General features: G+C 46.2%; 1 protein-coding gene across 6 annotated transcripts in view; it reads left to right on the forward strand.

Annotated features, from left to right (window-relative positions):
* PTPRO (protein tyrosine phosphatase receptor type O) overlaps positions 1-23,221 on the forward strand; it is a 922,864-nt gene that overhangs the window by 599,304 nt on the left and 300,339 nt on the right. For all 6 annotated transcript variants that reach the window (XM_085652640.1, XM_085652641.1, XM_085652636.1 and 3 more), the window contains exon 7: positions 21,040-21,236. In XM_085652640.1, the coding sequence (XP_085508766.1) occupies positions 21,040-21,236 (197 nt within the window). The remainder of the gene's footprint in view (positions 1-21,039; positions 21,237-23,221) is intronic.

Below are 23,221 nucleotides of genomic sequence, written 5' to 3' on the forward strand. Positions count from 1 at the left end.
CATGTGAACAGCAGGCCCCCATACATCCAATACTTGATGCTGTAGTAGTGGGGCTGGTGCACCAACTCTTCATGTAGCTGTCAGTATTTAAGGAAGGTAGAATAAAAAACATGCCCAATCCGGCACCCACTGGTAGTACCTGCCCAGGGGCCATGCTGAGGCAGCAAGCTGCAATCCTCCTGGGCACCGACCCCTTCCCTGGAACCACGCACCTCCTTTCAGGATCCTGCACACCATGCTCACCCCTTGCCGCTCCTCACCATCGTCAGGACCGCGGGGGCCAAGTGTCATGCCCGCCCGACTTCTGCGCAAGGAGCCTCATACCTCTGATTAGCACCAGCTCTGACCAGGCCGTGCCGGATGCTTCCTCATGGTTGTGGCTACACTGTCAAGGGGCATGAGACAGGGTCGCGAGAAGACGTGGTGCCACCTGCAATGTGACCCACGGACAGTGGGTGCTGCAGATCGGGTGAGTAGCCCTCTGTGCTCGGTGGGTGGGCAGAGGTTCGCACACATCTGAAGGGCACCACTGACACTGCAGACACCAGGCACAGCACTGGAGACTCCATGGATGGGGGCCATGCATGGCAATCAGGGGTCCTCGTTCATTGCCAGTGTAGTGGCAACCCTTGGGGTTGTTGACCAGGCCCTAGGATATGTGAGGCCTGGAAAGAATTATGACACTACCACAGTGTTGCTGTATCTGGGGCCACTACATGACGGTCATCAAGCCCCACCTTTATTTTATACTCTTGCTTTTATGTCACACCGGGCTCAACCACCTATGGTGGCCCTCAGGTGTGTTGCTCAGACACACCCACACCACGGGGAATAGTGGTACACTACATGCCCAACCCCATTGCCGCCGCCGGTCTGCAAAGCTCAACAATGGACAGCAATAATTTCGTGTAAAGGTGCAAATTCTGCTATTGTAGTAAAAAGTATATAATACGGTAGTTCATTGTTTTTGGTTCTCCCGTTTGGTTCTTCTGGACTCTACATTTGGTGTTATTGCTATTGCCCTTGATCACCTGGGAAAGCTTGTCCCTGAGCATTTCATGCGGCAACAGTTTCTCATGTTAATTCTGGGGCCTCTGTGCAAGGTGAGAATGTGCTAATATGAATGAATATCTTCAAGCAATCAGACACCTGAGTGTAAATGTGTCTCTGACTGAAAGATCAGGATTTTATTATTTATCTCTCTTACTGTTTCATCTCTTTTATTTGAAAAAGTTAATAAAATGTTACCTACAAAAAAGCAGCAAAAAAGAATTGCTAGTCGCCTAAAGCTATTGAAATGGCTGGGGGTGGGGGTCATAACCAAAAGGCCTTGTTGAATTCCTCTCAGGAGATGGAAAAACTACCTGTGGCACTGGACACTCAGTCTTACTAACCTATTGAATATTTCCAGTACTATTCAAAAGTCTCTACTATTACAAGATATTGTCTTGCTGGTTTCCAAATTGTATCAGTCCATTTTAGGAATAAAAGATAAGGAAGACAATATTTAAGATTTGTTATGTGACTCTGGAAAGAAAAGAAAAGTGGGTACAAACCGACTCAATTACCACTTTGGATATAGAAGCCCTTCACTTCTTACATGACTCATGGATGCACCCCTTTGAGCCCCGGCTATCCTTTTCTCCCTGGATAGGCCCCTTCCTGCTATCAGATCAATTCACAGAAAAAATTTCATCAGAGGAGGTATGGATAGAAGAAGTTAACCCTTTGATGGGCCAAATTGTATCTTTGAGTGAACAGTCTGAAAGAGGGAAGAAACCCAATGAGAGGGATGCCAACAACCAAACGAGTCAGCATCCTTGATTTTGGATGTTCTTGCTAATGCAGAGCATCTTCCGTGAGATCTTTGAATCGTTAGCGTTAAATAACAAGCATTTGCAATGCAATAGGTCTCGCATTTATGCGAGTTTGAGCTATTGACATTGCAAATAATAATGCCTTTTATTTTTGTTTGAAAAACATAAATAAAAGGCATTGTTATTTACAATGCCAATAGCTGAAACTCTCGTAACTGCGAGACCTATTGCATTACAAATGCTTGTTCATTTTCCTTTGGGATCCTTCCCAGTACCCCTGACCTCAGGCGCTTTAAGTTCTGGCTGGACAGCAGCGGTGTGCCATCCATTCTACCTGTTGAGCAGCAGCGGTGTGCCATCCATTCTACCTGTTTGCCAGCAGCGGTGTGCCATCCATTCTACCTGTTGACCAGCAGTGGTGTGCCATCCCTTCTACCTGTTGGCCAGCAGCGGTGTGCCATCCCTTCTACCTGTTGGCCAGCAGCGGTGTGCCATCCCTTCTACCTGTTGACCAGCAGCGGTGTGCCATCCATTCTACCTGTTGACCAGCAGCTGTGTGCCATCCATTCTACCTGTTGGTCACCATATGGTCCACTGCTGGATAGATGTGTTTCCTTTCGCCTGGGTCTCCTTTATCAGTATCACGTTGATCCTAGCAAGTGAGAAGCACATCCTCTCCTCCCTCGCTTCCAGTGTGATCTGATAGTGGGTTCATCAATGTAGGTTGATCTTTGATCCAGGGTATTTTTTGATAGTTTGTTACTTTAGGCTTTCTTTTCTTTTCTTCAATTCCGAACTTCATGTAGCTGATTTTACTCGTTGTTATACTTTTGATTTTATTTTAATTTTTGAAATTGCATATATATATTTTTAGTTGGTGTTGATTTCAAGAAATAGACGCCAAACATGTTCATTGCTCGGTTTGTGCCGGCTTTTGGAGTGAACCAGAGCATCCTCTCTGTTCATGCATTGGCTCGTCCACCTCTAGCTGCCAGGGCTTCTCTGATAGGTCCGAGCTGACTATGCCTCGAAGTGGTCGTCAGGGCCGTCTAAATCCCGGTTGTCAGTCGGGATGATTTTTTTGTTCTGTGTATTTTTGGAGTTATCTTGTAACTTCTCCTTGCAATGTGTGTGTTTCGGGGGTAGTTTTTGGGGCATGGGAGTCTGCTGTAGGTTTCTTCAAGTTAGGGAATGATGGTTGCATCTTTCATCCAATCAGAGGCTGGCGGCTCAGATCTATGGAAGCGCCTCGAGGGTTGAGGGAGTGTCTGCTTCGTACTGCTAGCATTGTCCACTGAGTAGGACACAGGCTTTTCTTTTCTTGCTGGATGTGTCATTTACTCAGAGTCCTACCCCATGAGTCTGGAGTAGGTAAGGGGGATTGGCGCCTAGAAGAGATCAGGGTCTGGGAACGCGTTATATAACCCTTTTTACTAGCAACAAACCCCCGAATGTCCAGGGCACGTTTTTCGACACTTCATGGGTTGCCATTTCTTGTGAGTTTTTGACGATTTACTCCAGCAGGAAAACCCAAACTATTCCAGTCTCAGATCTTACGTTGATTGGCGATGGTCTTACGGGTGCATTTGGTGAGAGGGCCTTTTCTGGCGCATGTCACTGCCCACGGTAACCCCTCTGCTTCTATACCTGGACTGCCTAAGGGACGTAAACCGAATTGTACCTATCAAGGGGAGGGCGGTCTTGGTGGCCTGGCTCCTGCCTGCGGGTGCCATGGCTGAGCAGGGAGAGTCTGTGGGGCTGGAGGGCGGTGGGGCACTCACATGGAAGGCCTATTTGCAGATCAGGCGTTGCCGTTTGTTGTCTCTGTGAAGCTGCTACGGTTCGGGCAGAGTCCCTACAAGCTTACTCTGCCCCAGCCCCACAGTCTTCTACGAAGCACTGGTGCCTGGCAGGAATTCGCCCGATACACCCCTTCGCTTTGCTTCCTTAGATGTCCTCATCCAGCCCCTGCTCCCGTGTGGTCCGCTCCATGTCAGATGGGATTCTGGGAAACTAGGGTGATAAGGCCAAAGGCAGCATGGCATTGAAGTAATAGGGCAGGCCATAAACGGAATGGCTTCTGCTGCTTAATGACTTTACTACTCAGAGCTATTCAACTAAATGTATCGATCTTGGAAGAATGGCGGTCTGAATAGCGCACCACGGTAAAAAGCACCTCTTACCTACAGATACACAGTGCTGCCCTGCTGGCCACACAGAGCTCTGCAGCAGGCACACTAACCCAGTATGCTTTCTTACTTGTGGGCTTGTTCCCCTTATGGTAAGAGGCCCTAACGTCCATTTTACACACATCTCTGAAACAGGTACTGTAACCCCAATGTGCTTTGTTACTTTGAGGCTGAAAAGAAACTGATGTACAGTTTGCAATGGCATCTGCAGCAGGCACGCTACCCCACAGAGCTGCTTTACCAGAGGGCGCCCTCTCCCCCTATGGGAGGAATCTCTGACTCACAGTTTGCACAGACCTCTGCAGCAGGCACACTAACCCGCACAGCCGCTTTACCAGAGGGCACTCCTCTCCCCTGTGGGAAGAATCTCTGACTTATAGTTTTCACATATCTCTGCAGCAGGCACAGGAACCCACGGTGCTTTCCAACTCAGGTGCGCGCTCCCCTCCTGAGGGAAGCTCCTCTGACTCAGTTTGCACAGACCCCTGCAGCAGGCAAGCTAACCCGCAGAGCTGTTTTGCCCGAGGGCTGGCTCTCCAGATGTGGATGGAATCTACATCTGCCTGAGGTGGACCGCATTCCTCCTGCCCTGGCTGGAGAGTGGAAGAAGGGCCTCCATTCACAGCGCCTCTGGAAGCCCAGGGACACCCTCGAGGCCGTGGCTGAATTATGGGCCTGAGAGGTAATGGGGCGGGGTCTGAGCACCATGCACACGCTGCCCCCCGGCACGTCCTGGCCTGAACACACCGCACATGCACGAGCGCCACCTCCAGACACCTCAATACCTGCTCTGTGCTCAGACAGGCCTGGTGGGGCACATGGGGCAGATGCTGGTTGCGCACAGGGCGCATGGATACATGGGCGGTAAAGAAGCCCTACTCCCTGGGGGTGTCAAAGGGCTCACCTCTCGAGTACGGCTAATGCCCGTTCGTAAGGCACACACCACAAACCGAGCTGTCTCTTCACGATGAAATAGCAGGTGCTTTCATTACCCGCCTCATTGAGCCGCTGTAGGACCCGAGACGGAGCTACCCCCCCTTTCAAAATCAAACGTGCGACCTGCAGATTGAAGGCATATCAATGTCTACAGCGAGTGTTTAACCAGCTGAGCTATATTGTGCACTTGGCTACCCATTGATGTGCGAGTTTCCCCTTCACACAACTATTGGCTTGTGTGCCAGGTCTGTCTTCCCGGAGATACGTGTGGACATGCCAGTTACTGCAAGTGCGCTGCCTGGGTGTGTAACACACAGTTTGTGAAATACGTGTGGACTTGCCAGTTACTGCACAGGTGCTGCCTGGGGGTGTAACCAGGGCACAAGTCCTAACAAGCATTGGCATAGCCAATAGGTCTCGCATTTGGGACCTTATAAGTGTTTAGCCATGCAACAGTTGGTGTTGTTGCACCGAGGATATTGTGCTGCATAACTAAATACTTATAGTGTCCATAAAAAGAGACCTATGGGCTATGCCAATGCTTGTTTTGTTACACCCACCAGCCACCACAAAACTCCAGCCGCACCAAACTACGTAGCGTGGCACACAAGAACGTGCACGAAAAGGCCGTAACAGTGTTTATATACAGCAGAGGCGCATGGGGACTCTACGGCCAATGAGCACCACGAAATATCGAGTAACGCACTAGGATTGGCTAGGGTGCTGACCATGCTCCAATCCCAGGTCCACTTGCACCATACGATTTCCTTCCACTACAGTGAGACAGTAAGAATATGTTCAGCCGTCGGACTGGCTGTCATGCGACCCGGAAGTACTGAAATTACGACAAATATTCTTAAAAAATTAATAAGAGACAACAAACGCTAGGCTGAATTTACGGACGTTCTTTGTAAGTAGAGGAGAGGTAGTCACTTGTATTGCCTCTCACATTTTATTATTACAATTGGTACTTGTGTCCACAAAAGATGTGTTATTTCTCTGGGATGTCATGGTGTATCATTTGCCAGTAATATGGGACAGGTGTATTTATTGCTGTGTAGACATTGACTATAGTACGTGTGTAATACTTTGCCATTTTATTTTTTTACGTTGACTACGTGGAACGTACTAGAAAAAGCAGTAAGGCCACATTTAGAAAGACTCACTAGAAACAACAAGCAGGAAGTGGGATAAGGGAGGGGGTGGGGCACGTCGCGCCCTCTAAGGGGAGAGAGGCACGCAGGCTGGCAAATGGTGTGCACTTTCGCGGCCGCTTTGATGTTCTTAGTGGCCGCGCGGCTCACTGAGAACATCAAAGCGGCCGCGAAATGATCACACAGGCTGCCAAATGGTGCGCGCGCCCGGCACACATGCACTGCATTTGGAGGCCTGAAAAGCACTAGTTTGCACTTCCAAATCCCCCCGTTTACTAAAGCTCTCGCCAGAGCAGCGCTAAAGCGCTGGCTCAGGTGAGACCTAAAAAGCACGGTCCCAAAAGTGAAAGAGGACCACGCTGGAGCCGAAGCATGGGGATCTCTTGTCTAGAAACACATGGCCCCATAAAGATAAGAAAGTGCTTTGCGACAGCAGCAAAGCAGACGAGCCAGTCCGGCTCGCAGGGGAAAGGGCGTCTATAGAAAACCCTCGTTTCCAATGGCAGGCCACCGTTTAGCATAAACGGTGACGCCAGCCAATGGAAATGAGGGGGGGAGCTTAAAGCCCTCTTCTGAAAGCCCTTGTAAGCAATAAATCTCGCTGAGCGAGCTTCGCATGTGTGCAGCAACGCTAGGCGAGACCTAAAAATTAAACAAAAGACATTCTGGTCTCCTGAAGAATACCAATGAGGAATTAGAATTAATTAAAGCACATATGCCTACGATGGCTCGCGCTTTTGAGCTGCTGAGGATTATAACTCCAGCAAGGATGATTCTGAGGGAGAAAGAAGAGAGGTATAAATTGCCCAGGGATACATAGCAAAGGCCTCAACGTTGATAAAAAGAGACCGTATCTTTAATAGAAAACATGCTTTATCCTTTGTGATGTGTCAGAAAAGCCACATTAGAAATGAAAAATATAAATAAATAACAACAATAAAAATGAATCAAAAGTTGGAGTAATTAAGAGAGTTAAAAGGAAGAAGTCTCCAGGCTACATAGTCATATATGGAATCCAAGTAAAAATGAAGGATACAGTATCCCAAGCGCAGAAGTGAGGGCCCAAGAGACTAGTAGTTTACGTCAAGGTATCAACTGAAAAATAAGAGGAAAAGGTAATAACCAACCTGGTAGAGGGAAACATATCCACAGCAGAAGAAGCCGGGGCATATCTTGGTCAGTAAGACTGGGGACAAAGGGGGGGCTTCAGATTTTCTTACTAGCAGGCTGGCATATAATGTTTAAATACATTATAGGAAAAACAGGGAGCATGAATGCTGATTGATAGGAGTATGAAGAGAGAAAACTATATTTTGAGAAATATTCAATATTCTGAGGACTTTCAAAACAGAGAGGGAGAGCGTGTGTCTGTGTGTATGCAAAGCTCCCTGGGGAAATCCATCTGCCATCTCACAATACCTGACTGGAAGCATCTGTACCGAACTATTTATCAGAAAATACATTTATTGGGGGCTACAACAACACCCCAAACACCCCCCCAAAGCTACGCCCCTGCAAAGTAGAGACCCCACAAAGGTTAATCCTAAGGTTCAAAAGCAATGGTCTGAAAGCCTATCAAGAGCAGGAAGAACACATTAGATAGCCAAATAAATAGTAGGATCAATTTAGGAAGATAAAAATCATGTAGGGTCAGACAAAGACAGGAAGCCCCAGTGCAATATTTTAATATTATTAAGGAAGGGAAACGAATGAGTAACTAAGACCTCTAAATAGACCAAATATTTCATGGGTATTTTATAAGTGCCTATTGTTAAAGAGGTATCTTCCAGGGATCTATATCAGGAAGGCTTCATAGATTTTTTTTTTTTTTAAAGAGGTCACAAAATATAAGCTCTTCTCTCTAATTGTGAAAAAAACAATAATGAAAGTAAAGCAAGAATTATCCTCTTGGGGAGTTTCAATAATACCAATACGAGCGAGATGCCACCCCTTTTTCCAGACCTTGTGTAAGATATCATGGTTGTCTAACAAACAAGCAAATTCAATTCAACGAAAAGAAGGGTTTAATAAAGGAAATTTAAGAATGAATGTCAAGAATTAAAAGGAATGGAGTGGCTTATTAGAGCCACAAATGCAACATTATTGAGGTTCTAGGTTTAAAGAGCATGAAATGGAGGACTACACAAGACTAGGCACTATTGATAAGGAGACGATTTCCCCCTACAACATACACATTCTTTATTGGAATGTTTATGGGTTAAGTCAAATGTTATAAGTGATTCTGTACAAAAAACTTGAAAGAAAATCATATTATATGTTGGCAAGAAACTTGATTGTTGGAGGAGAATCTAGTGTTTGCAGAGTTTGCACAGATAGCTTCTCAAGCCAGTCCAAATAGCACAAGGGGGCTACTAATGCTTGTATCGACAAAATGTGCAAGAAGTATCATTCAATTATCAACAAAGAGTAAGTTGATACATGCATGGAAACTTTCTCTTTTTAAAAAATACTGAAGAGATTGTGAATGATTACATTAGATTGGGGAAGAAGCTACAATTTAAATCAACTTTCCCTGTGTAAGGATGATTTAGGTCTTATCTGTACAAAGCTTCCACATTAAATGATACTGTTAATGGGATATTTTAATTTTCACTTGAACCATTTAAAGGAGGATTTGCATCTAGATGAAATATTGTCAACTTATAATATTCCAACTGCAATACTCCCAGTGTGTCGGAGACCCAAGCTTGCAAACCTGGATAAATGGAGCTTTTCATGTCTAAATAGTTACTTTAAAACTGATATACCTGCAGAACAGACCTATAAATTAGGTAATTAAAGACACCCTATAGATTATATTTTTGTCCCAAAATTGTATTTCTAATTAATTGATGAGTTTCAAATTTTTAATGTAAACAATAGTGGGGTTTTTTCTCAGTAAGTGCCACTTTACAACTAAAATTGACTTATAGAGAAACAATTATAGAGCTAGACCTTGATTTTCCAAAACATCGAACAACGCAAACAAGTAATGATCATCTATTGTTACAAGCCCAGCTAAACAAAGTGGACTTAAACAGCTCATTAATCAATACATTAACAGTGATTCAAGGCTATGAGAGTTTATTAAATGATGTGGTTAAGAGTTTGACTGTCAAATGGCATGAGAAAAATACACACAGGAGTACTAATGATCACATTACCAAAAAGAAGGGGAAGTGGTTTGATACACTATGGGCCTAATTATGATGTCGGTTGATCAGACACCAATGCCACGTCGGTGTCGGACTCACCGACATATCACACAGTGGTCTTCCCGCCGCATTATAATGCCACGGGGGAGGGACCGTCTGCAGTGCTTCCAACGGGCTCATGGAGCCCGTCAGTACATCAGAAGCCATCCACAATGACGGCAGAGCCAGACTCAGCTCCACCATCGAGATTTTGATGGCACTTTCCGACAGCAGTTTCATGTCGGCCTTTCTATCATGGACCTACTGTCAGAAAGCGTCTTTGGGCCACAAGTAGAGCCCCCATCCCTCCGCAGCCTCCCATATGGGGCCTTAAGGTGCCTCCCTCAACATCCCTGCCCGTGTGGCCTGCCACACGGGACAGGGATGTTTCAAAGCCTCCATCTGTCAATGAAAGCTTGTGCTGCGGGCCTTTCCCTCCTGTTGCACAAGATTCCATTGACAAATGGATGCTTGTGACCGCCCTATGGGTGGTTGCATCATAATAGTGTGGTCAGAACCGCCGACCTAAAGTCGGGCAGTTCCTTTTCCGCAGTGTTGTCAGGTGGACGAAAGTACATTTTAGGCATTAAAGAAAGAATATAAGACAGTGATTAAGTGGGATAAAGCACAATATTATAAGACTAATTAGTAGGGAATGGTATTGGTAATTACTTCTAATGTTGCCTCTAAGTTCTGGTATCCAGTCAGTACAGGACATTTTTGGCAAACTTGCACTGTTAGATGTATGGTAACAGAAGAATGGGTGGAGTATGGCTGTATGATGGAACTATGCATGCCTTTACAATGGGTCTATTGCCATGCATTCACCTTTACCAAGCATGCCTTTACCATGCACATTTTTACCATGCATATGCCTTTACCAAGCATTCCTTTACATATTGACTGACAAAAAAACAAAGTTTACAGGGACCTTATAGTTAGGTTCAGTAAATGTTGCAGTGATATGATCAATGATGTCATCATGAGTGATGTAATATGTGGGTTAATTAGCAGTACATGGCGACAGCGCGAGTTATAGTTACCTTATGGTCAAACCCCCCCTACATGCAGCCAACCCACACCAACCCTCTTCATGCAGCTAACCCCATATTGCACATGGCCTTCAGCCAACCCCCCACTTACAGCCAACCCAGGAGGGGGCATGCAGAACCCCACCCCGGACCAATTTCAGCCCCTGTGTACACCTCCCTCAGGGCCTGCCCCAATCTTTTTTAGAGAAGGGGGTTCATAGCCCCTCTCACAGGGCCATATTTGGCCCCAGGAACAACATCACCCGGGACACACTGCTTAATTTATGGGGACTCTCCGGGTCGACTTTGGCCACGGGACCCCATCTCCTTAGGCCCAGCCATATTGTAAATGGGGAGGAGTCATGCATCCCCCTCCCGGCCAATATCTGGCACCAGGGGCCCCATGTCCTGGAGCCAGTCATATTAACAATAGGGAGGGGACATGCAGCCCCCCCTCCTTAGGCCGATAGTTGGCCCCGGGCACCCCATGTTCCAGGGCCTGACCAGTAAAGGGTGGGTGCCCTGGAGCACACTCTGGGTACCCACTACATCATTGTTGGAGGCTGGAGGCAGAACATGCTGCACCCTGTAGGTGGGAGCAATTTTTCATCTGTTCTAAGTGTTTTGAGGTTGTCTCTGTAGTCAAATTATTGTCAAGGGTCCCTACCGTCCATAGTACCTAATATGGTCTGCTTGCCCCGGTTTGTGTGCCAACCTCCTCCTGCCCGAGGGGTTTAATATACCAAATGGTGGGGTACCGTTGGACTGGCAAGTATTTACTAATTCTACATGTCTATAATTTAGTGTGCATGCCACATGACATTTCTTTAGGACAAAAAAAATGTCACCGGGGGAGTACTAGAAAACCAAATCTACCCTGACAAATGCCCAGGACCTTGAACGACCAGTAGTGGAGGCACTATAAGGGTCATAGGACCATAGTATCCTTTTGGCACCTTAAATAGTTCATCCTAATCCGACCCACACACTCCACTAATAAAGGGATACCTTAGGTGTGGATGAGAAATCTTTATATACACGTTATGTACCCCGATAAGAGCTCTCTGGAACACAGTTGAGTCCACCCTGGCTTTTAGGGGCCAGGGTGAACCCGAAGATGAAGCATGCCACTATTAGAGTGGATGAGGGCTACATATAAACAATAATAATTTTTCCTTTTTCCCACCTTCTGTTGAGGTGGTTTATAGTTGTGGTATGGACGTAAAACCCTCCTGTATTTTTCCCTTTAAGCAGAGGGATACCTTTATGTTTATTCAGCTCATTATACCTCATGCTTTGTGACATATGGATAAACCTAATACAAACATTTAGAAAACAAAATCTAACATTTAATTATAGCCAACATTTTTATATAGGGCATTGTACCCACTTACCTGATGAAGAGATTCTCCCAAAAATTAAAAGGTGCAAATATAAAACTTATTTAAAAAAAGGATGAACATAATGACCCAAAGAAATACCGCTTGATTAGTTTAACCAATGTAGGGACAAAGATACATACCAAAATAAGTCTCAATCATATTGAGGAAAATCCAATTCCAGTTGAACTTTAAAGACTTTAAAGAAGGCCATACAACCCAAGATCATTGTTTCAGTCTGTGGGCAATAACGCGGAAATCCACTGAAAGTGTGGGGATCCTTGTATTGTTGTTTTGGCACTTTTTGGGCTGGATTTGACCTAGTCGATCATGAGATATTGTAGACTCCAAAACAAAGCTCTACAAATTCCAAGAGTTCTACTGTTTGCATAGAAATAACTGGGCAAGGGTTGAATTAGATGCACAAGGTACTTTATCTTGGAAAATCAGCAGAGGGAATGGATTGTGCTGGCTCCAACTCTATCTGTCCTGTATCTAGCTACACTTCCCAGAATCTTATCAAACTCTCATCCTTTCCTCACCAAAAAGAAGGGTAAGTCTTTACACTGTGTGGATAGTTTAGTGGTAATAGGCAAGACGCCAAGGGCCATATTCTCAAGGAGCTATCTCTGATTTAACGGCACTTTAGCGCAGCCAAAGTCGTGAGAAATGTACGGCCCCATTCACAAGCCGGTGCAAAGAGCCTACAGCACCACTTTTCCGGCGGTAGCATCCACAACAAACATTGCCACGGATGACCCCAGCAACTATCGCTAATGAGATGCAGAGTAGGCATTCCCGAGCAAAAAGCAGCACCAACATCACTCCGCAACATTCTCAACAACCAGCCAGATTTTCGATAAGAACACAAAACATGCGATAAGGCGCGGACCACAACCTGCACCAGACAAAGGAGCACAGCCCAGAGCCACACATGAAGAACAACAGATGACCCTGAGCAACTGCCAATGCAGCACGGACACCCAAGAGGGCCACAACACCCACCGACAACACACCCCCTGGACCCTTCAACCCCGGAGAAAGAAACTGCACACCAACACTACGAATCCCAAAACAAAAGATTTTGCCTGATGTCGCACAAGCAGGAAAATCAAAATACCTGCGTGGCCAGAAAATGGAGAATCAGTCATACAGCAATGCAATCACCAACACAAAATACCATTCATACAAAAGCCAAAACAACCATTCGGATGAGTCCTAGTGGGTCCTCACTGGAAAATTTGTAGGACACAGCCTGGAAGACAAAATGCAAGAGAAGAAGGTGTGCCATGCGCCCAACAAAGGAAAGAGAGGGAGGGAGAGAGCGAGGAAGAGATATGGAGTGAGATTGCACAAGCAGTGGAAGGCCTCTCGGGCACCTGGCTCCACATGCCAACATGTGTGTGTGTGTGTGTATCGCCATCTGTACACCATGAGCCCAAAGCCTTGTCTCAATCTCAGCGCCAAAGCCACACCACATTCCGAAATCGCAAGTAGTAGTCAGACAAACATTAGGTATGAAAGCTCCTTTGTTCCAATGCAGAAGGCGGGAGGACACCTGCACCTCTGACCTTGGGCCAGAACGTGGCTGTAACACCCTGAGAGAGATGCCATGGTAGATGGGGACGACTCCCACACCACGCATTGCGCAAATTAACTATCCAACTTATCCACACCACACACACAGAAGCCCCTGCCTGAGGTACCCCCGCATGGGATGCCCTTGACACTCACGGAAACAGCAACCCATTCTCCCCAACATTGCACACACATTGGAATCATTGCTCAGAGCTGTGGCATATCCTCCACACAACTGCCGCAGTTCAGAAGAGTGCCGGTTCCACAAGACGCACCAATGCAATGGCAGGCCATCCCGGGCCCATGCACAACCCCTGTCACATGGAACAGTACCGTGAAAGTATGCTGCATTTACTGGGCGCACTGCCGCTGGCAGTGCTGCGGATCAGTTACCGGCTGAGCTTCCTCCTTGCCTACGTCACCTGCATCCAGCCCTGGTTCTGCACATTCGAGTGTCCCATGGATGTCTGCCTATCCAACACAACCGTAGATTAATTGGACTATGACTTGTATCTGCGTCCCCTGTTGGATCACGAACAGGAGTGTAACCGAGACAGCCGTGCATGGGATGCCTTGACATACTACGTATGTATTGGCAGTTGTGCATTGGAGATAGCACAATTCCTCGTGTTCAGTGACCAAATCGAGGAGCTCCCCTATTGGGCTGTGTTGCGGATTGGTGAAACGGCATGGGCTGAACACACCTGCCCGGACCAGTTAATGGATTGGCTCGCCCTGGTGTTCCTTGAACACGACAACGACGTACTATTGGAACACATTGCACATGAAGCTGCACGGGCATTCATGGATGAGTAACTACATTCCTGCAGCCACATTGGATTGTCACCCACAGCAAAGGTCCCAACAACTTGTTGCATCGTGGGGAATACTCACATATCCCACCACAACAGAGGACATGTCTGCCTTCGTCAGGGCTCTGGATGCATGTGTGTGGAACTACGCATGTGTACACACACCTGTGCAAGGTGATGCAGGTCCATGGTCGGAGCAACACAGCGTCGTTTGGCAACGTTACCAATTCGGACACACTGCAGGGGGAGTGTACACAATTGGCAATGTAGCACGACATGTGAACCTGTTGGACCCTTTCACCTGATGACTGTCAGCAGAGCAGACAATCGGCGCACTCCGGTGGCAGAGCACTATGCAGATGCCATGGGCAGTGAGTTGTGCCTCCTCACATGGGGCAATGGCCAGACGCCAAATAACACATGACTCGTCCAGCACGGCAAGGTGGGCTGAGACCGTGGCCATCCGTGATGATTGTCGTCCATTTTTGCCTCCCCATTTTCTGAACCTCGACATGTTCCCATGCTGCGTTTAAGTGTCTTAAGCATGTCCCTGCTTGTTGTGGCCGTTGCCTCGTCCGTACTGACACGCACATGCCAATAAAGTCTATGCAACTCCACTGGTGTCTAACTGTGATGAGTCTTGATTAGATTGTCCACTCGTGTGCCACAATGAGCATCGTCCCTACGCAGGGAAGGTCTGACCGGCGCATGTACAATGGGGGTGGCTCCCTTTTGCGAGCTCCACCTTTGTGAGCCAGACATTGTTTTGGGATAGTTGCTGGCCGACCTGTGCACTTATGTGACTTCAGCAATGTGAGTATGGTGTCCAAACTCAGACCATGGGGAGCAATGTTATGAATTGTAACAGGACGTGTCCACACAGATGTGTGTGGGTAGGTATGCGACGTGAAGTTTGGTTGTCACATGTGATGTAGGACACCACTTCTGGCTTGCTAACGATTTGGTCATTCCTACACACAGCCCTATTCAATACATGGACGTGTGCCTACGTTGGGGGGTTGTGAGATTGTAATTGATGTGCAATGGGGACACAGCTAGTACTCACCTACACAGTCATCCAATTGGCAGTGTGTCTCAGGACACACATGAATATAGATGTCAGTTACCAGGGTGTACCTTCATGTGCAATCATTGTCCCTACATCCAGCCATACTTCCATACGTGAGTGAATATAGTCATGACACACCTGTGTGATTTAGAATGTTTTATTCACATTCAGGTGATTGACGGAGCTGGAGCTGTACATGGCCATCCAAGCCCACATTACATGGAAGCCCAGTGGTGGGCCAACCAGAGTCCTTTGAGAATTAAGAAGTGAGTAGGAAGAGGGGGAGTGCAGTCCGCAGCAGGGTTGCTAAGTGATTGTCCAGCAGTGAAGATTTGGCAGTCCGTGTCGGGGTCTAGGTGAATGTCACAGATTGTTCCGGGGGTCAGTGGGAGGTATCATCCCAGGGCATGATGCATAGGTCAGAACCAGGTAGGGACAGACCATATGGCGGTGATGGATACTACTGCCTCCTTCCTCACGCAGTAATTACCATCCCCATCTTACTCCCCTGATACGGGTTCTGTGTCCGGTGTGTCAGGTGTGTGTGGCGGGGTAATGGCTGCATCTATGTGTGCCACTGACACATCAGACTGCGAAGGTGATGGGGCTGCATCACTGTGTGCCTCTGACACTTCAGGGATCGGAGCTGTGTGTGTCGATGTTCCCGCTGCAGTCATCTGGGACAGGCTCAGTGGCAGCAATAGCAAGATGATAAACTGCAGGGCATTGAAGTTCCCAGCTACTGGTGTCCAGCCGTGGCAGCCATACTTCCAGCCTGCATCTGCTCCATGGTCTCCATTGACCTCCGCATCTGTGCCAATTCTGTGCTGTCATCGCTGGTGCCTGTCTGCCCAGACAGTTCTTGTATCCGATTAATGGCCCCAGAGAGGTCAGCCAAGGTCTATGGTGGAGCATGTTGCCTACAGAGGGTTTCCGATAGGGACTGTACGTGGTCCCTGATGGGACTCAGACACCCACGTATGGCATCGAGTTTGGCTGCCACGAGCTCGAAACCCACCCGCAGCTGTTCAGCCAGCTCCACCTGGCAACCCCACACACGCTGTTGGGATTCCATGTATTGGTCGGGGGTACTGGGAGACAGCTGTGGTGGTGTGTGTTTCCTGCTGTGTGGTCTGTGCAGGTGGTGGGGTCACCTCGAGGCAGCTGGCCTGCCCTGTCCCGGGGATGGGGTGCAGAGGCTGTCAATTATCCGTTGGAGGGTGTCTGGGCATATGTGCAGGTTGTCCTCTTCATCATCAATGAGGAGAAGTGTGGTGTGCTCTGCAGGAGGTGTTATTTGTCCCTCTGCAATGTAAAGGGGAGATGCAGGTTAACAGAGTTTCACATGTATGTTGAAGATTTGCAGATGTTTACATTCAGACTGCATGCCAATGTACATTGTGACTGTTTTGGTGGAGCTGGCTATTTGATGGCTGTCAGTGTGTTTTTCGACTACTTGACGGATGTTTGGTAGTACCCATACATTATCATCACACAGTGTCAGGCAATGACAGATGTGAGTGGACAGTTACTATGCACGAGCGGAACCTGTTGTGAGCTCTGTCCTGTGGTGTTGGTGTTGCACTTTGTACCACATTGCCATCATTGCTGATCTTCTGTGATTGCTATGTGTGTGTGCTGCATTGTGGGCGAGTTGCCCCTGCAGCTCTTATTTCGTGTACCCTTCTCCCTTTGAGGTGGGGTGCCTTTGAATTGTGTGCTTTTCGGGGCTGAATTGTTTTTGACTTCGGTCAGATGTGCTCTCTCGGACAGATTTTGTGGCCTGGTGCATTGTTCATCTGCTGATTGTATTGTATGGCATGGGTTGTGGGTGCACGTGGATATGTCAGAGTGTGACCTGCTCCTTTACGGATGTGATCCGCACTGGTCCACCTCCATGTCGAATCGAGGGCCATGTCATGATTTTTGGCTGCTGCCATGCTATCGGGCATGCAGTGACACTTGCATAGTCAGTGTGGCTCACAGAGCCGCTGCTTTGCTGGATTCAGTACATGTGCATGGGTAGATTGTGATATTGGTGATAAGGAGGGGGGCCCCTTTGTGCACATTGTGGACGGGGGCCTACTTGGTGTTTCTATGTGTGCTGCAGTGTGCCAAGCCTATCAGGGACATGTTCTATGATTATTGTGGGTGTGCAGTGTGCTACACATAATTGTGCATGTGTGCCATTGTGCCCATCTCCCCCGTACCCTCAGTCCCTGGTCGTTACTCACCCTGTTGCTGTTGGGTCAGGTCGTATCGAGCTGTGTCCAGGCCCCCAAATCCTGCCACCGTCTCCACACTGCTGACTGTGGCCACCATTTCCTCCAGCTCATCCAGATCCTCCTGTGTCGCAGGACTCCCACCTCCAATCGCCGTTGCTGCCTTCCTGTTGGCGGCGAGTTTCTGTTTGGTCTGCCTTTTCACATCATGCCAGCACATCTTGACCTCCTCCATTGACGTCCTCAACACTCCGACTGCATTGACGTTGGTGACGATGGCCTGCCATATTTCCGTTTGGGTTGCCAATGCCGCAGTGGAGGTGCCGAACAGTTGTTGATGGTGTTCTATCACCTCCGTGACGATGATCCGGTCTTCCTGCGGACTGAACCCCGTCTTCCTCTTCCTCTTCTACTTGCCCTTCCCCGAACACGGGGTTCAATGCTGGTCCTCCGTGGGGCTGTGGAGTTCGGCTTGTCCTCTGCACTCGGTCCGGGTGCATCCTTGGTGCTACGCAGTTTGAATTGGTTTTGGTGGTTTTTTTTCCTTTCTTTTATAGTGCATTTTCCAACCCGATGCGTGGGATTTGCAGGCCTGTGGCTGATTTTCGCTAATTTTTGTACCGCGATTGGCCTCATCTCATGATTTTTTGCGTTCGCGTTTCGCATTTTTGCGGTGTGGCTTTGATTTTAACGCTGACATTTGACACGTTATTTGGTGACTATCGGATGCTACCGCTGCGTTGTGAATACTTGGTTGGCCCGGCGTAATTTTCCAGCGATAGGCTGCGATGTTTAGAGTTGCGTTAAGCTACTGTTGCAGTAGTTATCACACGTTCATGTGAATATACCCCCAACTAGGTTGCCGCAAATTCTAGAAGACTTTAATAATTATTGTCAAATAAACGAATTAAAGATTAACTTCACTAAAACAAAAATTGTTCGGTAGAAAGGAGCACAGATATATGGTCAGTTAAGCAGACAAGGGTAGAAGACGTTTCATATTACAAGTACTGAAGCATGATTTTTAGCAACAAATTACCCTGGGCATTGCATATAGATAATTCATTTTTTAAATGAAGACCTATACACCAGTGTGTTTCTAACAGACCCACACGGGAACGATCGCGGAAATATCCTTGGGATTGCAATATTCAGTACATGTAAAAAGCTCAATCCACAATATGTGCTTTCTAAGGAAAATGAACAGTTAAATAATAGTGTCCTGCACTCTGCAAAGACTGTGGGGAGAGAAGAAATGAAGGGGGACATTGATTGGGAGTATGAATGAGCAAAAGCAAGATGAATACAACAACAAAACAGTATCCATATTAATGAAAATGTTGTCCTTGTTTAAATGTGACACAACTAAACTAAGTTAATAAACACACTTCTAAATCTCTAGCAAAAATTATTTCAAGTGCAGCATTAATAATTCATTGGTTAATGCTAGGTTCGTCATAAAAATCATAAATATTCAAAAATAATTTGTCACCCAAATTGTGCATTTAAAAAACTTCCAAAAGCGTCAGGACTGGGCTTCCTGAAACCATTGTGTGAAAGTGCTATGTGCATGAAGTGCATAGGCATATACCAGGAGTAATACACCAAAGATGTGTCCTCCCTTTAAGTTTGTAGACCCTATAGTTGGGTTATTGATAGAGTTAGAGTTGAGGCCGTCTTCTCCCTTCCAGGCTTGTTCACTTATGCCGCCCTCCTCTTTCCCACCACTCCCTGCAATTGCCATTGCAAAGCCAAGTAATAATGCCTGGTCTGAGCTAATGTACATTTGAATGAAGCAGAAAGGATCCTTTGCTTTCACAATCCCTGGGAGCAGCCACTTCCAACAGGTTATCTGCTTTTGGTGTGAGAAATCTGCACAATACACAGAGTCTAAAAACATGGCCAAAGCAACACAAAGAAATAGACTGCCTTCCCATCTCCCGAACAATGTGTGCAACTGTGCTCACGAAGAAAGACCCAGCAAGATCCACTGACTGGAAACACGTCATCGGATTCCAATCTGCAAAATCAGAGTAGCATTCTCCTTTTACCTGGAATACCTCTGTACACTTCGCAAAGAAAGGCCCGAGTGCAGAGTTGGGATACATGGTCAGACTGGCCATAGCAGGCATCTGGCATTTCCCCAGGAGGCTGGAAGGGTGGGGCCGGTTTTGGAGCTGTGGGGGCCATTTTTGTCACGGGGGCCGGTCTTGCAGCAGAGCTGCAATTTAGACTCACAGTAATAAAAGAAGCAGTGCTTCACGCTTTGGGTTCCTAGTATGGTGGCCCTGTTAGGATACTTTGGTGGTCCCTCTTATGGAGTAGCTCAAATACTCCAGAACTGATGTAATTACTTTGTTGATCCTGTAAACTAAAGAAGACCAGGAGGCAAACGGCCAAGAATGAAGAGAATCAGTCTTATTTCAGCCCAGAGTCTGAGTGCAGCTCTCCAGTGTGTTGCTGTTCTGAGGTTTGTGCTAGAGAGACTGTGAAGGGTTCAATGCGTGTAACTACTGCGCAGATCATGCAAGACCATGATACCAAGTGAAGTGTGGCACATAAGGAGAGAGTGAAGATGACACTGGATTCCCTGCTGATAGCACCTTTCTTGTCTCTCTTCTCTCCTCATTGTGGTGCCCGATGTTGATGTGAAAGCCTGTGAGACTGGACTGTGGTGTAGTGTCAAACCGTTTCCCCTGCTGTGATGCCAACAAAAGTGTGTGAGTTCTGGGACCCTACACCAAGCATTCACTAATACTCTGAAAATCGCACCTGGGAAGCATCCAAAGAGGCATTTTCCTCTTTCTATGCATGATGTAGAATGTATCACGCACAGACAGTGGACATTACAAGGAGTAAAAAAGATTTTACCCTCGTAAAGACATTCTCTGGGAGGTGTACCGATTTGATGCAATTCTCCGTTTACAAACCTTTGTAAACCTGGAATTACATCAAATCTATGGGTGGATGCATGGGAAACACCCGCGCTCCACCCATGGAAGGCATAAAAGCTCAAAATGTAACGTAAACAAGTGCAAGCCATTGCATTGCCTTACATTTCCTTGCAAAGTCACACAAGTTGGTGCAAATAGCTCCTTGAGTGGATTTGTAAATCTTACTGAAGTTGTCCCTGCGTCACCTTTCGAGATGCCAGGACAACACAAAGGCTTAGTAAATCTCGCTCAAAGTATCTGTATAGCATTCCCCATTTCATTCTAGTTTTTTTTGTTGGTAAAATCATGATCATCAAGCAATATAACACAATTTGTGTTATGAGGTGTTGTGAAAAAAGCGACTCTAAATGAGCACAAGCATGGAATAAATGATATGAGCTACCTTAGTTAATAGCAACATTTTTAAGATATAACTTTTTACCAAATTCTATACAATCATAGGCAATAGCTATTTAATGAAAGAGCACAAGGATGTTGTATTTGTTGCTAATGTGAGCAAAAATGTAAATGAAGAAGGATAAAATCCCAACATCAGAAGTGGGATCAATGCTACATATACATTTTCAAAGGCAATTGGCAACGTTACATAAATTGACAACTGCACAGAAGACTGTATTAAAAAAAGGTATGATTGAACCACAGGACATTTGAGGGTGTGGACTGGAGAACATACTCTAACATGTCATGCCCTATGTATTTTCTAGGTCCTACAGGAGAATGGTTTGAAGAACTGACTGAAAAAGCCCAGAATGTGGCAGTCAACATATTGAGCCAAACAACTGCTGCTGTGATGTGGACTTCCTCACAAGAGAACAACAATGACACCATCATCTCTGTTGTGTCGCTGACATGCCAAAAGCAAAAGGAGAGCCAACGACTTGAAAAGCATTACTGTACCGAGGTAACATTTGCATCACTAGTGCCTAGGTTTGCCGCCTTTCTGGTTCTCCAGTGTTTCCGTGAGCACTACTTTTAAACTGTAGTATTGGGCATCGCACTTACATTCCTTCTAACCATGTCATTTATAAGAACAAAGCTAATTTTTTATTTGACATACATTTTAATTAATTTAAAAGGTTCATTAGATAGGTGTCAGCTAAACTGGGGAGGAGGGGACTTCATGATTCAAGAAGTCAAAGAAGCACTGAAGAGACAATCGTATAAATTGCATTGTCCCAAAGGACATAGAACAAACCCTATATTTCATACTGTATCTAACAGACGATATCACAGAGTTGTTATAGGTGTTTTGATAAAGAGCTGCTGAAGCAAGACCAAAAAAGCAAAGAAATCTCCACCTCTGCCTTGGCAGCAATGCAAAATAACTACAGGATGATAGTTGCACTTTCCAGAAACCTCGAAGAATGAGCAATTTCAATTTTTTGTTTGATATTTGCTTGATTGTTTAGTGGACAAAATAACTACCTGGTGTACTCTGGAAGTGCAATTTTCACAGTGGCAAAATTCTAAGATCTCCAGTGCAGCGGTACAATATGACTGTGTGCATTTTTTGTATACTTCCACCTTAAAGGCTAGGTTGCTCATGCATATTTGCAAGTCCTCAGGTTAATTACCCTCATATGATGCACAACGCTCTCCGATGAGTGAGGAGGATGCTGTAAAAAAGGTCCTAGAAAATTTCAAAGTTGTGTCAAACTTCAGACATTGCCTTGTGAGCGCCACAGTTCTCGGCTCTCTTGGCAAATTGTTTTGGTACAACTCCATAAACACAAAGGTTTTGACCCACCGTAGCAATACCATACAGATCAGAAAATAATTCCTCGAGGAAAACAGGTCAGGCCCCACGTATCTTCACAGAACCCTTGAGATCTATCCACCCACCTACAGGAATCCACTTTCACGTGAGCCAGGACCTTTGCAAGTCACCAGCATGATGCTGCTTGAAGCAGGGATCTTCCTGAATACAGTTTTTCTAGCAGAGACGTGAAAAAAAGCCCAGCAAACCAAGGCCGATATTTACTAACCTTTCACACAATGCAACACAGCAAGGCAACTTGCTGCACTATGGTGCATGAAAGTGAGAAAGCATAAATGCGCCCTATCAAGAAAGATATGGCTCACTTCTGCTCTATCAAAACACAGGAGTTCTTCATGCAGCATAGCACCAAAGCAGGCATCCTTAGATCATGGTGCATGGGCACCTGCGTTATGGGTATGTTTATTTTTGTGCAGGAAGGCAAAACATCTTCCACAAAAACAATCCATAGAGATATATTCCTCTTCTATGTGCACTGCCGAATGCAGCACCATCGAAAGAGGAAATAAGTAGGAGACATAAAGGTATTTCTCCTCTTTATGCGTTTCTCTGGTAGGTACACCATTTTGGCACAAACCCAGGTTTAATGCCTTTAGGAATCAAAGTATATGGATGGATGAATGGGTATACCCTTGCTCTATCCAAGTAATGCCTATCCGATGAAGTATACCACAACACAGCACAAGGCACTGCGTTACTTTAATTTTGACATATTCACATATGGAGATGCAAATTGGCCCTTGCATGGCTTTTTAAATTTGGACTAACATTTTGTGTCATGGCTATGCCAAAAAAAAATGGCACAACCACAACACAAACTATTAGTACATCTGGGCCCTAGTTAGAAAATTTGATCCTCAAATTCTGGAAATAATCCTGGGCAAGACGATTCATGTAATGGGTTAAAATTATCCTTCCATACTTCTCCTGGCAGACAGAACGTCATCATGCAGAAGAAGGTAAGCATATGCCTTCTGTGATTGCAGTGAGGCCTGTAAGTTTGCCTCAGACCTCTACTGCCTCTGTGTGAATGGACAAACCTATCATCTTGCACAGCCATACTAACGATATGAGAGTAACCTGACATCATTTAGAATTGATGGAATGCT

Source organism: Triturus cristatus, chromosome 4_1 (assembly GCF_964204655.1).
Source record: "Triturus cristatus chromosome 4_1, aTriCri1.1, whole genome shotgun sequence".
In the NCBI taxonomy this organism is placed as follows: Eukaryota; Metazoa; Chordata; class Amphibia; order Caudata; family Salamandridae; genus Triturus; species Triturus cristatus.